This window comes from Mesocricetus auratus, unplaced genomic scaffold, assembly GCF_017639785.1.
Source record: "Mesocricetus auratus isolate SY011 unplaced genomic scaffold, BCM_Maur_2.0 Super-Scaffold_100008, whole genome shotgun sequence".
NCBI lineage: Eukaryota > Metazoa > Chordata > Mammalia > Rodentia > Cricetidae > Mesocricetus > Mesocricetus auratus.
Window position 1 is genome coordinate 71519285 of NW_024429192.1, and position 18300 is coordinate 71537584.

Consider the following 18300-nt stretch of genomic DNA (forward strand, 5'->3'; position numbering starts at 1 on the left):
AGGGGAATTGTAGGAGGAAGTCTGATGCCGCCATTAAACATGTGACTTATTAGAGGCGCATACAGATGAGGCAATAAAAGGGTGGTTTACCACACCGCTAACCACACCCACTTTAGGCAGGACTAAAGACGTATACGGCTGGACGTAAAGACGTATACGTACGTAGGCAGAACTACGTCACTAGCCAGGCCCACTTTTGGGCATGGCTAGGGGGCGTTACGGGGGAAGGTATAAAAGACAGCACACAGGAAGTCTCGGTCTCTTTTCCTGGAGTTCGGCTTCCGGCTCGGCAGAGAAAAATGGCTTGTCTCGTTTGGGTCACTTGTTTGGTATCTTGTGAGTAAATTCTACAATAAATACTTAGTTTTACTTCCAGTAAGTGTCGCTTATCGTTACAGCATCTGCTGAAGCCTACAAAAAGAGATGAAGAAGGGCACTTCATATTCATCAAAGGAAAAATACATCAAGACGAACTCTCAATTTTAAACATCTATGCCCCAAGTACAAAGGCACATACGTTCGTGAAAGAAACATTACTAAAGCTCAAAATGCACATAAAATCTCACACACTAATAATAGGAGACTTCAACACTCCGCTCTCACCGCTAGACAGGACCTCCAGACAGAAACTTAACAAAGAAACAAAAGAATTAATGGAAGTTATGACCCAACTGGGTTTAACAGACATCTACAGAACATTCCACCCAAATACAAAGGGATATACCTTCTTCTCGGCACCACATGGAACCTTCTCTAAAATTGACCACATAATAGGAAACATAGCAAATCTCCACAGATACAAAAAAATTGGAATAACCCCCTGCATCTTATCAGACCACCAGGCATTAACATTAGAATTCAAAATAACACAAATCGCAGAAACCCTACAAACTCATGGAGATTGAACAATGCACAATTGCACATCCCTGGGTAAAGGAACAAATAAAAAAAGAAATTAAAGACTTCCTCAATTTCAATGAGAATGAAGACACAACATACACAAACTTACGGGACACTTTGAAAGCAGTGCTGAGAGGAAAGTTTATAGCACTAAGTGCCCACATGAAAAAACTGGAGAACAGGCATACTAGAGAATCAATAGCACAGCTGAATGTTCTAGAACAAAAAGAAGCAAACTCCCCCAGGAATAGCAGACGCCAGGAAATAATCAAATTGAGGGCTGAAATCAACCAAGTAGAAACCAGGAAAACACTGAGAAGAATCAATGAATCAAAGAGTTGGTTCTTTGAGAAAATCAACAAAATAGACAAACCTCTGTCCAAACTAACCAAAAGACAGAAAGAGAGCATGCTAATTAACAAAATCAGGGATGAAAAAGGGGACATAACAACGAACTCTGAGGAAATCAAGAGAATCATCGGGGCATACTTTGAAAATCTGTACTCCACAAAATTTGAAAATTTAAAGGAAATGGACAATTTCCTGGATAGATATCACTTGCCAAAACTAAATCAAGAGCAGATAAACAATCTAAAGGGACCTATAACCCCTAATGAAATAGAAGCAGTCATCAAAAGTCTCCCAAACAAAAAAAGCCCAGGCCCAGATGGCTTCAGTGCAGAATTCTACCAGAAATTCAAAGAAGAGCTAATTCCAATACTCCTCAAAGTATTCCACACAATAGAAGCAGAAGGCTCACTGCCAAACTCTTTCTACGAGGCTACAGTTACCTTGATACCCAAGCCACACAAAGACACAACTAAGAAAGAGAACTATAGACCAATTTCCCTCATGAACATTGATGCAAAAATACTCAATAAAATACTCACAAACCGGATTCAAGAACACATCAGAAAAATCATCCACCATGATCAAGTAGGCTTCATCCCAGGAATGCAGGGATGGTTCAACATTAGAAAATCTATCAATGTAATCCACCATATTAACAATCTGTGAAAGAAAAACCACATGATCATCTCACTAGATGCTGAAAAAGCCTTTGACAAAATCCAGCACCCCTTCATGATAAAGGTCCTAGAGAGATCAGGGATAACAGGAACATACCTGAATATAATAAAAGCAATATACAGTAAACCAACAGCTAACATCAAAGTAAATGGAGAGAAACTCAAAGCAATTACTCTAAAATCAGGAACAAGACAAGGCTGTCCACTCTCTCCATATCTCTTCAATATTGTACTTGAAGTTCTAGCTACAGCAATAAGACAACAAAAGGAGATAAAGGGGATACAAATAGGAAAAGAATAAGTCAAACTTTCACTATTTGCAGATGATGTGATAGTTTACTTAAGTGACCCAAAAAACTCTGCAAGGTTACTTCTAGAGCTGATAAACACCTTCAGCAATGTGGCAGGATACAAGGTAAACTCAAAAAAATCAGTGGCCCTAGTATATACAGATGATGAAGTGACTGAGAAAGAAATCAGAGAAACATCACCTTTTACAATAGCCAAAAACAGCATCAAATATCTGGGGATAATGTTAACCAAGGAAGTGAAAGACCTGTACATCAAGAACTTTGTGTCTTTAAAGAAAGAAATCAAAGAAGATATCAGAAAATGGAAAGATCTCCCATGCTCTTGGATTGGTAGGATCAACATAATAAAAATGGCAATCTTGCCAAAAGCAGTCTATAGATTCAATGCAATCCCTATCAAAATTCCATCACAATTCGTCAAGGACCTGGAAAGAACATTAATCAACTTTATATGGAAAAACAAAAGTCCCAGGATAGCTAAAACATCCCTCAACAATAAAGGAACTTCAGGAGGCATCACCATACCTGACTTCAAGCTCTATTATAGAGCTATAGTCCTGAAAACAGCTTGGTATTGGCACAAAAATAGGCAGGTAGACCAATGGAACCAAATTGAAAGCCCTAATTTTAACCCACACACCTATGAGCACTTGATTTTTGACAAAGAAGCTAAAACTGTACAATGGAAAAAAGAAAGCATCTTCAACAAATGGTGCTGGCATAACTGGGTACTGGTATGCAGAAGACTGCAGATAGATCCATGTTTATCGCCTTGTACAAAACTTAAGTCCAAATGGATCAAAGATCTCAACATAAATCCAGCCACACTGAGACTTTTAGAAGAGAAAGTGGGAGATACGAGTTGGTACAGGAGACCACTTCCTAAGCATAACACCAGTGGCACAGGCACTGAGATCGACAATTAACAAATGGGAGCTTCTGAAACTAAAAAGCTTCTGTAAGGCAAAGGACACAGTCAAAAAGACAAAAAGGCAGGCCACAGAATGGGAAAAGATATTCACTAACCCTACATCTGACAGAGGGCTAATCTCCAAAATTTACAAAGAACTCAAGAAACAAGTCTCCAAAACACTAAAGGATCCACTTGAAAGGTGGTGTACAGAGCTAAATAGAGAATTCTCAGTAAAGGAGGCTAAAATGGCCAAGAGACACTTAAGAAAGTGCTCAACATCCTTAGCCATCAGGGAAATGCAAATCAAAACAACTCTGAGATACCATCTTACTCCTGTCAGAATGGCTAGAATCAAAAACACCGAAGACAATTTATGCTGGAAAGGATGTTGAGAGAGAGGAACACTCCTCCACTACTGGTGGGAGTGCCGACTCATACAGCCTCTATGGAAATCAGTATGGAGATTCCTCAGGAAAATGGGAATTAATCTACCACTAGACCCAGCAATTCCACTCTTAGGCATATATCCAAATGAGGCAGGTTCATACAACAAGGGCATCTGCTCCACTATGTTCATAGCAGCATTGTTTGTAATAGCCAGAACCTGGAAGCAACCTAGATGCCCCTCAACTGAAGAGTGGATAGAGAAAATGTGGTACATTTACACAATGGAGTATTACTCAGCAGAAAAAAACAATGGAATCTTGAAATTCGCAGGGACATGGATAGCACTGGAGGAAACCATCCTGAGTGAGGTAACCCAGTTGCAAAAAGACAAACATGGTATGTACTCACTCATATATGGATTTTAAACATGGATCAGGATAGTGCCAGTCTACACTTCCACAGATAGAGAGTCTGGGAAACAGGAAAGAACCTAAAAGATATGCATATATGCATAGTACCCAAGAGAAGAGGATGGAGACAAGATCCTCTGAATGGATGGGGAACACGGCGAGGGGTGGGGGGAGTGGGACCTGGGAAGAAGAGAGGGGTGAAGAGGAAGGGAGTTGGTCATGGGGGAACAGGAAGTTGAGGGGGTGGGGGTAGAATAGGGGGAAGAGGGAATCATAGGTTCGAAGACAGATCAGGCACCAGAGTGACCTCGAGTGATCTAAAGGGATAACACCAATTGGCAAGCTAAGCAATAGTGGAGGGACCACCTCAAATGCCCATCCCTGATAATGAACTTGATGTCTATAACCATCCTGGAGCCTTCATCCTGTGACTGATGGAAGCAGAGGCAAACACACAATTAATCACTGAACTGAACCCAAGGAACCCAGTGACAGAGAGAGAGGAGTGATGAGCAAATTGGCAAAGAATGGGCTGGCAAAACCAGCAGAGACAGCTGATCTGAACAGGGGAGAGCTCTTGGACCCCAGATTAACAGTGGGGAGGCCAGCATGGGACTGATCTGGACCCCCCAAATGTGAGTGTCAGTGAGAAGGCCTGTGCAACCTATGGGGCCCTGAGCTGTGGATCAGTGTCTATACCTGGTATACAAACTGTCTTTATGTGCCTATAGCACAAAGAGAGATGCTCTCTCAGCCTGGACTCTTAGGGGAGTGCCTGGACCCTACCAAGAGTAAAATGACAGACTCTGGATATCCCCTATGGGGAAGGATTTGGCAATAGGGTGGGAGGGAGGGGGGAAGGGGAGTGCGGGAGGAGAGGAGGGAGAGGGAACTGGGATTGACATGTAAAACAAGCTATTTAAAATTAAAATAAAAAAAAGAAGTACTCAGAAAATGGAAAGATCTCCTATGCTTTTGGATAGGAAGGATCAATGTAATAAAAATGGCAATCCTGCCAAAAGCAATCTACAGATTCAATGCAATTCCCATTAAAATCCCAGCACAATTCTTCACAGACCTTGAAAGAACAATAATCAATTTTGTATGGAAAAACAAAAGACCCAGGATGGCCAAAATAACCCTGTTCAACAAGGCAATGTCCAGAGGCATCTCCATCCCTGACCTCAAGCCCTATTATAGAGCTATAGTCTGAAAACCATTTGGTATTGGCAAAAAATAGACAGGTAGAACAATGGAATCGAATTGAAAACCTGGATATTAACTCACACACGTATGAACATCTGATCTTTCACAAAGAAGGTAAAAATATACGATGGAAAAAAGAAAGCATCTTCAACAAATGGTGCTGGCATAACTGGAGGCTGGCATGTAGAAGAATGCGGATCAATCCATGTTTATCGCCATGCACAAAACTTAAGTCCAAATGGATCAAAGACCTCAACATAAATCCAGCCACACTGAACCTCATAGAAGAGAAAATGGATGGTACCCTTGAATGAATTGATACAGGAGACAGCTTCCTGAACATAACACCAGTAGCACAGACAGTGAGATCAACAATTAATAAATGGGACCTCCTGAAACTGAGAAGCTTCTGTAAGGCAAAGGACACAGTCAGCAAGACAAAAAGGGAGCCCACAGAATGGGAAAAGATATTCACTAATCCCACATCTGACAGAGGGTTGATCTCCAAAATTTACAAAGAACTCAAGAAGCAAGTCTCCAAAACACCAAGTGATCCAATTAAAAAGTGGGCTGAAGAACTAAATAGAGAATTTTCAATAGAGGAGTCTAAAATGGCTGAGAGGCACTTGAGAAAGTGTGCAACATCCTTAGCCATCCGGGAAATGCAAATCAAAACAACTCTGAGATACCATCCCACTCCTCTCAGAATGGCTAAAATCAAAAACACCAAGGACAATTTATGCTGGAGAGGATATGGTGAAAGGGGAACACTCCTCCATTGCTGGTGCGAGTGCCAACTTGTTCAGCCACTTTGGAAATCAGTATGGAGATTCCTCAGAAAAATGGGAATAAACCTACCACTAGACCCAGCAACTCCACTCTTAGGCATATATCCAAAAGATGCCCATTCATACAACAAGGATGTCTATTCCACTATGTTCATAGCAGCATTATTTGTAATAGCCAGAACTTGGAAGCAACCTAGATGCCTTGCAACCGAACAGTGGATAGAGAAAATGTGGTATATTTACACAATGGAGTACTATTCAGCAGAATAAAACAATGGCAAATGGATGACACTAGAAGAAGCCATCCTGAGTGAGGTAACACAGTCACAAAAAGATAAACATGGCATGTACTGTCTCATATATGGATTTTAGATATAGATCTGCGGATTGCCAGCCTACAATCCCATGGCCAGAGAGTCTGGAAAACAGAAACTTCATTCAGTTGCTGATGGAAGAAGAGGCTAAGCACTGAACTGAATCAAGAAAGCCAGTAACAGAATGGGAGGATTGATGACCAAAGGGATTAAGACTGGGCTGGTTTAACCCCCAGAAACAGCTGACCTGAGAAAGGTTAACTCTTGAATCCCAGGCATCGGCCTGGGAATCCAGCATGGGACTAATCAAGACCCCCTGAATGTGGGTGTCAATGAGGAGGCCTAGGTAATTTATTGATCCTTGGGCAGTAGATCAGTACTCATCCTGAGTATACACACGGGCTTTGGACTCCCATTCAACAATGTGAGATGCACTCTCACCCTGAACTCTTAGGGGAGGGTCTAGGCCCTGCCCTGGATAAAATGACAGACTATGGACACCCCCATGGGGGGCCTCACCTTCCCTGGGGAAATGAGGGGATAATGGGGAGGGTTGGGAGGAGGGCATAATAGGAGGGGAGGGAAAGGGAGAGGGACCTGGAACTGACTTGTGAAGTAACCTTGTTTCTAATCTAAATTTAAACTTAAAAATAAATAATAAAAAAATTAAAAAACATTTAATCTAATAACAAAGTGTACTGATTTACACATTGGATATATCCTAATAAATATGTTAGGAATTTGAAATAAAATACTTTATCTGATAGAATCTCTATCTGATGGAATCTCAAGGTCAACACTTTTTTTTCTTGGTAGAGTCATGAATGACATTCAGCAGTATACATATTAATTATGTAGGCTTGGACATTTTGCATGGGAAAATGAAGTATTTGTCAAAGGTCAGGGAAGCAACTCTGCAATTTAAACTGGGAAGTCAGTTGCCACTGTCACAGTAGAGAAGGTGTTTCTGTTTTGCTTCCTCATATGCCTGTATTATTGTGGGCATCATCAGTGCTATCCCAAATTTGACAGTAATAGTCAGCTTCATCTCCAGCCTCAGTTTTACTTATGGTCAGTGTGGCCCTGTTCTCAGAGTTGGAGCCAGAGAATTTGTCTGGGATGCCAGAGGGACGATTATTATCTTCATATATGACCATCACAGGAGCCTGGCTTGGCTTCTGCTGGTACCAGTGAACATACTTATCTGAGAGATTTTCTCCAGAGCAGGTGATTGTGGCCTTTTGACCTAGGGCCACTGATACAGAGGGAGGTTGAGTCAGTATATAGGAGGCCACGGAACCTGCAAAAGAAAAAAAGAAGGCTTCTGAGAATATTGAACAATGCCCTTTCTATGGACAACTAAACACTCTGGCAGATCAGTGCTCTGGATTCAGGGTTGAGTAGTACAGTCCTGTGAAGGCTAAAACATCAGAGTGAATTTGGGTAGGTCACCTGTATGAAAAGAGAGGAAAGGGAACAGGAGGAAAAGCCAGGCCATGGTTGAGATGCCACAGAGTTCTGAGTCTTGGGATTCATAGCACAGCTAGACTATATGTGCTTTTATTGTCTCTTAAACTTTTTGAGGTAATGGGTGTTTTGTGGCTATGCAAATTTACTCTCTTTCTTGAGTACCCATGGATGCCTATGAGGAGAAAACACTCCAAAGCTGTGTTTCAGAAAATGATGAGGAGGGGTGGAGGCCCAACTCATTTAAGAGTAGTATGGCTTAGATATTTCCCCTAAACACCTGTGGTCTCTAATCACAGTAACCCGATGGGAACTCATGCATGGGAGTCCCTAACTCTGATGATCTGTGTTTAGCAAGGGTATATACCTTTTGTTACCTTGTCCACAGTGTGTACTTGGTCTTGTTGTGAGACCACTACTGATATTAGACTCAGCTGAAGGAATAGTTGGACCTCCTGTCACCTTCATTTTCCTTCTTCTCTTTAGGTCACCAAAGTATACTTGTGATTCATTCTTGTCACTCCAAAATATATTCCTCTGCTATTAGACTTGTTCTTAAATATATAACTGTGTGATATTGTATTGTTATACAACCATTTGTTTTTGTGGAGTCATCAGAAGTCCAGTGTCATTTCTCATATTGAATCTCTCTCCTTCCTCTCTGACTCCATTCTTCTTAGGAGACTAGCATTCATCTTCAGGAATTAATTTGAGAACCTCACAACAGTCAACAGTGACTTTGAACATCTTGTTAAACTCAACTGAAACAAGACATTCTGGGAAACAAGTTTTAGTTCTTGTGAGTATGAAAGACATAGTGTCAAGGGTGTACTAAGTTAAGCTCTGGTAGGTGATCAGTCAGGGATCCCATCAGGAATAATGTTAACACTGAGCCAATACAGGTGTGCTCTGAGTCAGGAAAGTGTACAGTTCATTCAAAGTATTTCCAAAGATCACTGAATTATTCTTCAATGGCTAGACCCTTGGTTGTCACCTTCTCTATCTCAGACTGTACCAGGGTCCAGGTGATTCAGTCTGATGGAAAATCTGCCTCTAGGATAAAGGGGAAGCTAGAGCCCATGAGTATACCTCTGTGGTGATGACTTGGCAATGATTACAACTGTCAACCACATGCAGGAGACCCATATCCTGAGTGCAGGACATAGACACTGGAAGTCAGTTCTCCCACAATGAACTTCCCATTGGACTCAGAGTGCTTTCCCCAATGTTTGTCAGTCATGATATATCAAGAGATGATCATGCCTTGGATTCTATGATACCAGAGTATTTCCTATATATATGAAAATTTCCTACATCTTGGACTGATGCTTTTATCGATTCTCAGAATCTCATTACTGGCAGTAAAAAACTGTCCCTTGACAATTTCAGAATCCCTGACCTATCATCACTTTCTCAATTTTCCTTCATAGCTCTTGTCTCCCACTTTGCTGCTCCTTGATGCTACTCTGTTACCCTCTGCTGGTGAAAGTCTAAAAACAGGAACTTTTTTTCACATTTTAGATGACCCTAAATCCTTTTAAGTTGAACATGTGCAGTGCAGTGATCCTGCCTTACTCTGTGTTTGTATCACATGCTCCAACATCCCATGGATAACACACAGAACTGGTAACTCTGTGTACAGGGAAGCAGATGGAGTCTGTTCCTATAACCAGTTTCAAGGATTAAAATCAGGCTCCCTTTAATATATGTATGTGTCTACATGTGTATCTTTCTATGTGTATGCATATTGTATATTTGTATCACAACTGAGGGTCACATAAAAGTGTTACTTCAGGATAATGGAGAATACCCAAGCAGAGTGAGGAGGAATCTTCAGGCATAGAACATTAGTGAAATAAAATATATATTATTCTAAATATTTTAAGAAATTCATAAATGAACTGTGCATTTGCATATCTCTCTTTCTGTCCCAACCAATTGCTCCTATATTCCTTTTCCCAAACTCATTATTTCTACATTATTATTGTTACATATATAAACAAATTATGTATATGTATATATACATATACATATATATGCACCTACATACAGATAATCCCTTGAGTCCATTAGATGTACTCATATGGCATTTATTTGCAGCATGCAAAATGTGATGCAGACTGTTTAACAAGCTCTAAAGTAACAGAATGTAAGAATGAGTGACTCAAAACTACTCATTATTAAAATTGGTATTTAAATGATCATTTTGAACACTCATCTACAGATTACTGTCAAAAGACAGAAATGCCATTACTTGGGTTATGAATGCTCTGTAGACTTGTGAGAGGTTTGGGAATGTGAAGTCATATGTGGTCAGGAGATGCTTCTGAAATGATGTTAGGGTTTCTTATTTAAGGCTTGGTACCTCTGAGTCCTCCTCCTGAGATATCCTATTGACTATTTTTAAGAAAGGTACAGGTTCCCTTTGGGTCTAATATATATAGATTTGCACCAGAGTCCCCTTCGTTTTTCCTGGCAACCTCTTTAAGTCTTTTTCTCTTAGCCCATCTCTAATTAGATGTGACTTCATTGGCCCACACATCCTTTGTCTATCAGGGACTATAGCTGCCTCTTTGCTGGAACTCAGGAAGGATATCTTTACTCTCCTTCCAATTCCCCATTCCATTCTTTCCAGACTTATCCTTAGTTCTATTGCAAACAGTCTGTTGAGCCCCTCCTCCAAGCCACCAGCATCACCATGAGACTCAACCTTTTGTTGTGGACAAAGGGTACACTTAGTTATATCCAGATGCCTCTTTCAGCCTTTTCTTCTAACTCATCCCCATTCTTTTGTGACTTTCCTTTACCTGAAGAATAACTCACTAACAGGGAACCCTAAGCCAACAAACTTGTTGGGACTCACAGATTTGTTTAGGACTGAGAGTGTGCAGCAGCAACAAAAGAACAGAACACCCACTCAACAAAGATGAGACCAGTTATGTACACCAAGAAACATTTCAAACATCAGAACTCCTGATGTCCAGATCCAAGCATAAAAACACAAATATGAACAACCAACATGATATGCTTCCTACAGAAGCCAGGATTACTATCGTGTTAGAGCCTAAAATATCAATCTAGCCGAAGCATAAGACAAGGACTTGAAACTACCAATTGTAACTATGTCTAAAAGTCTTAAAGGGGTCATGAATAAATGCTTTAATGAAGACTGAAAACACAGGTGAATAAAATAATTAAAACAACTCCAGACATGAAAGAAGACTTTAAGAAAGAAATAGAATTACTAATGAAAACCCAAACTGAAAATAAATTGGAAGTTAGAAACTCAAAATATTTACAAAACTTCATAGGTAAGCTTCAACAATAGATATGAAAGACAAAATTTCAGGTCTTGAAAAAATGTAGAAGAAACAAACAGCTCAGCCAAAGAAAATGTTAACTATACATAGAACTACCCATGTCATTAAAATACAGGTCATATGGGACACAAACCTGTGAATAAAGCCAAAGGATTCTAGCTCAAAGCAACAAAAAACACCAATTGCATTAGAGAGGATAATGGGCTTTGAAGAAACTCATTATGGAATTTTTCTTCAACATGTCAGTGATAGTCATTTGGACAAGAAACTGTTCTTGCCTGAAATGCCTGTCCAAATTGGACGAGCAGGTTACAAAGAAAAGTGACTCCTGGACTTGCCAATGGACAGGATGGTTCTTCAAGGTTCCTGATTCATCAAAAAGTCTGCCAGATGTTCTGTGTGTATAGGCTAAAGAGAGATGCCCCAATGTTACAGAGGAACTTTGGGTGGCTGTCCGGGCACTATCAATTGTAGAGTTTACATATTATCCTTCTCTGTTCTTTGATGGAATTGAAGACAGATAGTTATGGCTATGGTTTTTCTTAGTTATAATCAAAGATAATTTTCATATAAAATTTAGGATAGATAATAGACTATTTTTTTTCAATTTTGTCAAATGAAAATGGAATATTGTTAGCTTTAGTTCTTGTTTAATAAATGTTTTGTTATGTATACTTTTACTATGTTAAAGTTAAAAATCTTCCTTTTTATTTAGACAGAAAGGAGGATATGAGTGGGAATGTCCTTCTGTATACTGTGAATATATGTTCCTCTTATTGGTTGATGAATAAAGCTGCTTCAGCCAATGAGCAAGCAGGGTGTAGCTAGGCAGGAAGTATAGACAGTGCAACCAGACTAGAAGAATTCTGGGAAGAAGAACACAGAAAGTGAATCAAGGGAGAGATGACATATAGCTACTGGGAAGATAGAAAGTCTGGGCATTCTCCAGTAAACTAAGACCATGTGCAGATATATAGATTAATAGAAATGGGCTAATAATTTAGAGACAGCTAACTAATAATAAGCATGAGCCAAGGAATTTATAGTTAATATAAGCCTCTGTGTGCTCATTTGGGACTAAATCATTGGGGGACCAGGCAGGACAGAAACTTCTTTCTATAACCAATAATACAAAACTGCCAAAATAAAGCAAGAAGTCAACAAACAAACAAATTAAAAATAATAAAAAACTCCTGAAGTGTATTTTGTGTTGGCAAAATATTCCTGTACAGTGGCATGCACTAGAATGTGGTTGTATATACAGTAACATCTGTGGGCAAAAATATATTCCAGCAAGCATTTTCTACAACTTTCTTGGTTACAATTTTTACCCCTTGTCCACTACAACATCTCATATGGAACTCTGTATGCCTTTAACCTGTACATGCCTCATGTGAATGTGAGCTGTAACAATCTCTGTGACTTTAAATGTACATCAGTTCTGTTGCATCAGGAAAACACAATTTCCTTGGAGTCAGTCATCACTTCTATCCACTTTCACTAGGAGTCTAACCTGGGAGATTTCCTGAGTGGACTGAGGGAAGGTAGGGATAGGAACATGAGTGATCAGGCTTGGGGTTCACTTGGGGATATTTCAGGGTGAGGAGAAAACCTGGCCTAGGGGAATCTCCCTTAAAGCTTTTCAAAAGGAATCTAGTGTTAGTTAACTTTCCTCATAAACCTTCTTATTTTATTCTCCAATTTCAGGTTTCCATTTTACTCTCTACAACACTATCTTCTCTTCTTTCTTTTGAAATATTTCAATGTCTTCTTCCACACTGATACCCAAGCCTTGAATGTAGGGGTTTGGTGAGAGCATTCCATTTAGGCTGAGTGCTTCAAAGATTCTCTTCATTTGTATATTGTAAAGATGTAAGTAAGTCTCTGTACTGAGTCCTATATACTTCAAGAAGAAGTTCTTCTGATGAGGTTTGGACAATAATAACCATGTCATTATGAGTCACTTGATTGCGGTATTCTTTTAGCAGAATACTATTAAACTTCTACTAGGCATGTGAACTATATAGTCCCAGGTCCTTTGCAGCATTAGCCATCTGAAATATGAGAGGTTTCCATCTCATATATTGACCCTTAAGTTCAATCAGAGAGGTTAGCTATTTGCACAACATTCGAGCCATCATTGCAACAGTATTCCTTACACACCATTCACCATTGTAGGTTCCAGGATTTTTATCTGGGAGATATTAGTGATTATCTTTTTCCTCAGTTAATGTGCAAACTACCTTTTAGCATCATGTATACAAGTCACTAGGGGTAAAGCTTCTAGTTAGGAACCAGGTTAAAGACATTGGAAACTATTGTCATAAGAGTAGAGGTTTAGGATAGAAGTCAATAACTTTGGCACTATTTAGTGATGTTTGGTGATTCCATGCACCCCTTTTGGATAATGACTCAATGAAATGTAACACATTCTTGGCACAACAGGTTTTACTTGGTGACATAAGATATCTATTTGTGACATTGTCTCTTACGTTATATGGTGGCTCCATATAGATTCCCTTAATTTTTTAATTTATTTTGGGAAGCTTCTACAGTAGTAGGTTTCATAAGGCTCTTCCTCAATTTATCTTACATCCCAAGTGCAGCCCCCCATGCTCCCCTCCCAGTATCCCCCATTTCCTCTTCTCACCTCCCCAATCCCCTCTACTTCCATCCCAATCCAGAGAAGGGAGCATCTCCTATGAGTATCAATAGAACATAGCATATCAAATTGCAGTAAGACTAAGTACCTCCCCATATGTTAAGGCTGGTCAAGGTGACCCAGTATTTGGAGTAGGGTTCCAAAAGCCAGTAAAAGACTTAGAGACAGCCCCTGTTCCCATTGTTAGAGGTTCCATAAGAGAATAAAACTATACAACTCTTAACACATATTCAGAGTGCCTAGGTCAGTCTCATGCAGGCACCCTGGTTGTCAGCTAAGTCTCTGTGAGGCTCTGTGAACCTAGGTTAGTTGATTGTATGAGCCTTCCACTGATGTCCTTGACGCACCCTGGCTGCTACAATTCTTTCTCCTCCTCCACAGGATTCCCAAACTCCACCTAATGTTTGGCTGTGGGTCTTTGTATCTTCCTCTGTCAGTTGCTGGATGATGCCTCTCTGATAACAGATAGGCCAGGCATCAGTCCTGTCATTGGAGATGCTCATTCAGGTTACTTATCCCATCCTTGCATTGGTGAGGATGTAGGAAGGTCTGGGAGGTGGTGGTGGTGAGGAACTGTGATCAGAATACACTGTATGAAAAATCTATTTCAATTCAAGTTGAGTAAGTTTTAAAAAGAAGAAGCACATAAACACTCACACTGTATGAAAACTCTATTGTAATTCAAGTTGAGTACATTTTTTAAAAAAAGAAGCACATAAATGCTCAATGAAATCAAGAACAAATAAAGGTATTAAAGAGAATGAATGTTTGGGCTATGTCCAAGAAAACATAAATGTTTGACTGACAGAAATGATAAAAACTAGCCAAGACTTGAGAACATAATGCAATCAGGAGATAGAAATTAAAGGGGCCTCAAGCTAAACTGAAGATGGAAAGGATTACAAATTGAATGAAGCAGAAGCTTTGAAGATAAAATAAAAATCTAGTTCAAATTAGACAAAAATTCCTGAAAGATTAAAAGCAAAACAGGCACAAGGCAAAGGAACCAACAGGAAATATGGGACAAAAGGAAAAAAAACCTAAACCCCCTGATTAAAGGCCTAACTGAGGGAGAAGAATCTCAAACCAATGCCATCGACCATATCTTTAACAAAATCGTAGAGAAAAACCTCTACAAACTAAGCAATGGCACATCCATAAAGATAAAATAAGTACACAGACACTAACTAGACAAAATCAGAAAAGAAAATTGATGACATATCATGGTTATAGCACTAAGGTACTGAAATAACAAAGCAATTTAACATCAGCAAGAAAAGAAAACTCAAGTAACACAGCAAGGAAAACCCATTAGGAAAATATATAATTTATCTGTAGAAACTTTGAAAGCCAGAAGAGTTTGAAGCAATATAATCCAAGGCCTAAAGGACTTGACTAAAACAGCACAAACATCATATTCAAAAAAACCCAAACATAAGTAAATACAGGAAGCATTGTTTGGGGCTTTGTAGAGGAATGAGATCGCACATAGACTGTGTCACGAACTATAATTGTTTAAACAAAAAATATCACTGAACCCAAGTGACACCAAAAATCAACAACCTGATGACCACAGTTAACACACATATGTCAAATGTAGTGGCATCTTGTTTGGCCAGTGGACTTGTGGTGGTAGCTGAATCCTATGGGCATAGCTTCGGGTGTGGAAACATGATCCCTTATAAGGAAGAGGAGGGTTTGTTTTACTCTCTTGGGCTGTAGTCAGGATCCAGAAGGGCATGGACTTCATCTTTAGGAGCAGAAGATAGCAGTGGTTATTTACAATAATTGTGTAAGTGCTTCTCTAATAAATACACTTGTTAACCCATATTTATGGGTCTTGTGGACTCCATTAAACCCTACTTCAATTGGCAACCCATTTAGCTTGATTCCCATGATCAGTCAGCGAGGCTGGCTGGCTTTGGCTTCTTCGAGTCCGAACCAACCACACCAGCTTCTCTGCGTTCACCCTGCATGCCTTCTAGAAAACCCTGTCTGTTTAGTTTGTTGCAGCTTCTTTGTTGATTGCCAGCCACGGAGAGCGCCTAACCCTGCCTGGAGCACACTAGCCTGCCTGCTCTGGCTCCTGGAAACTCCACCCTTGTTACTAGTTGCTGACCCACCCCCATTCAGCAGCCCCCAACCCTGATTTCCCAAAGCTGCCACTGCTTTTCCTCCTGCGTGCCCCCAGCCACAGCTAGGCACACCCCTCCACAACCCAGGCTCCATCCAAGTATGGCTGCCCAACTCTGCTAGCCTTTCAGCACCTGCTATATGTACAGGTTGCTTTCTTTTCTTTCTCTCTAACAAAAATTCATTCAGTTTAGGTTTGTTGAGTGTGGCTTAGAAATTACAGATTGTAATGTATTAGAGGCAAGTTAGACCAGAACTTCTTTGCCCGTGGATTTGCTTCAGTGCTACACTGAAGCACCTGCTGGCCAAGCATAGTTATTGCAACTGAAGGTCAAACAGCAAACCAGAAGCACCCACACCTCAATTTTCCAGGATTAACTAGAAGTAAATTACTGAATATTTTTGAAATTTAAGCTAATAAATAAATACATAAAATTAACTACTCTACACCAATGGTAGTTAATATCACTATACAGACATTTAGATACTTTTTTTCATTTCTGCTATGGATGGAATTTTAGAAGAGGTATGTAATCTGCCTGGGATGTATTCCCTCTTAGCCATAGTTGCTACTAAATAAATGGTTTGATAATAGAGCTACATATGAGAAACTTGTAGAAATTAGAGTTCTGAGGAACTTACAGAAATTACAGACTGTGCAGATTGATAATGAGTACTTAGTGAAAAGGAGTCATACCTTTGAAAGTGGCAATCACAATTTGACAAACATAATTCAAAAAATTGAAATAATGAACTACTAGCAGAAGAAAATCATTCCATGTCAAATATTAATGACATTCTTGCAGATAGCACATTATTTTGTGAAGGTAATCCACAAGCCATCCAAATAATCTCTAAGGAAGAGCATATTAAATCTCTTGAATCATAGGTGGATGATAAGAACAATAAAGTGACTGATTTAATGAAATTGTTGGATGTTCATACTGTTCCGGAAGTTCAAATGTTCCAAGAAGCAGTGGTGAACAGATTACAGGCCATAGAAGGCAGTCTTAAAATTGATACACCAGGAGTTAAGGTACAAACAAAAGATAACAAAAAGATATATTATCACAAGTACATTGCAGAGTCAGAGATGACTTATCAAAGGTTGTGTCATCATCATCATCACCATCATTATTTGTTATTATCTATCCTGTCACTATTTAAGAAGAGCCAGCAAATATTGAACACTCATAAGGCTATAATGAATTTAAATTGGAGTCCATTCATATGAAGATTTGAAAGATATTAAGGAAGCAGTAGTTTCTTATGACATGCATTCACCATATTTGAGGCAGTTAATACTGGCATGGGCTACAAGAAATAAAATAACTCCAAATGACTGGCTTTAATTACTCTCAACAGTTCTAGAACTTAGTCCACAGTGGCAGTGGAAGTAATATTGGAAGGAAGAGGCCAAAGCTCATGAACATCAAAGCAGAATAAAAGGTTATGAAGCTCCCAAGATCAAATTCTTTGTGAGGGTCATTATGCTAATGCAGATACACAAGCTTCATCCACTGAACACAGCTTGTTTCTATGCTATACATCAATCATGAAGATTCAAGAGCCAGGGAAAAGATTTGAGTTGTATACTAAGGTTATACAAGGCACAAGATAACCCTTTAGGCCGGGCGTTGGTGGCGCTCGCCTTTAATCCCAGCACTTGGGAGGCAGAGGCAGGTGGATCTCTGTGAGTTCGCGGCCAGCCTGGTCTACAAAGTGAGTTCCAGGACAGACTCCAAAGCCACAGAGAAACCCTGTCTCGAAAAACCAAAAAAAATAAATAAATAACCCTTTAGTGACTTTTTGCAAAGACTGAGCAAAGCCATACCAATAGGGATAGGGATAGCAGATCCAGAAGCTAGATCAGTATTGATTGAATCTCTGGTTTTTGAAAATGCTAATTTAGGATTCAAAAATGTGCTTGAGCCCTTAAAGACCAGATCAGTACCAATGGATGAATGGATCCTGCACACAGCCAATGTTGAGTATTTTTACTATAAAACTGAGGCTTGGATAGGAGAAGATATCCTCAAAGATATGAGGAGACATCAAAGTACCAAAATGCTTTAATTATGGTGGAATGGATTATCTGCGGAGAAATTGTAGACAAGGCTTTCCTAGAAATAATGCTTCTTCTGAGATTAACCCAAATAGAAAGTCCCCATCTTCATGATTATGTAGAAGTGTGGCAAAGGTCGACATTGGACCAGTGAATGTAGATCAACAAAAGACCAACAAGGCAGCCATTTATCATTTAGAAACTCCTTGGGGAGACCTCTTGAGTGTGGTCCACTTATTCCCAGTCACGGTGAAGGAAAATTCTTCCCAGAACAAATCATGCTGCTCTGGATGATAAAATAGTTTTAGAGGATGAATCAAAAATTCATAAAGGAAACAAAAAACATAGTTTGGCAGACCTCTATAAATAACCAAAGACCAAAATTAAGACTACATA

The 18300-nt window shown here is 39.6% G+C and overlaps 2 protein-coding genes across 20 annotated transcripts in view; both read right to left on the reverse strand.

The window, feature by feature from the left end:
- LOC101839749 (Ig lambda-1 chain V region S43) overlaps positions 1-18300 on the reverse strand; it is a 612967-nt gene that overhangs the window by 159205 nt on the left and 435462 nt on the right. The gene's annotated exons all lie outside the window — the stretch shown is intronic.
- The window catches only part of LOC101841371 (Ig lambda-3 chain C region), a 388037-nt gene that overhangs the window by 155727 nt on the left and 214010 nt on the right, over positions 1-18300 (reverse strand). For 2 of the 10 annotated variants that reach the window (XM_021231514.2, XM_021231513.2), the window contains exons 1-2: positions 7710-7790; positions 7260-7557 (exon numbers count right to left, since the gene is read on the reverse strand). The exons of 7 other annotated variants lie outside the window; for them this stretch is intronic. In XM_021231514.2, coding sequence (XP_021087173.1) covers positions 7260-7557; positions 7710-7755 — 344 coding nt within the window. In that variant the 5' untranslated portion in view covers positions 7756-7790. Of the gene's footprint in view, positions 1-7259; positions 7558-7709; positions 7791-18300 lie in introns of those variants that run through there. One more of the 10 variants, XM_040751126.1, reaches the window with a different exon arrangement.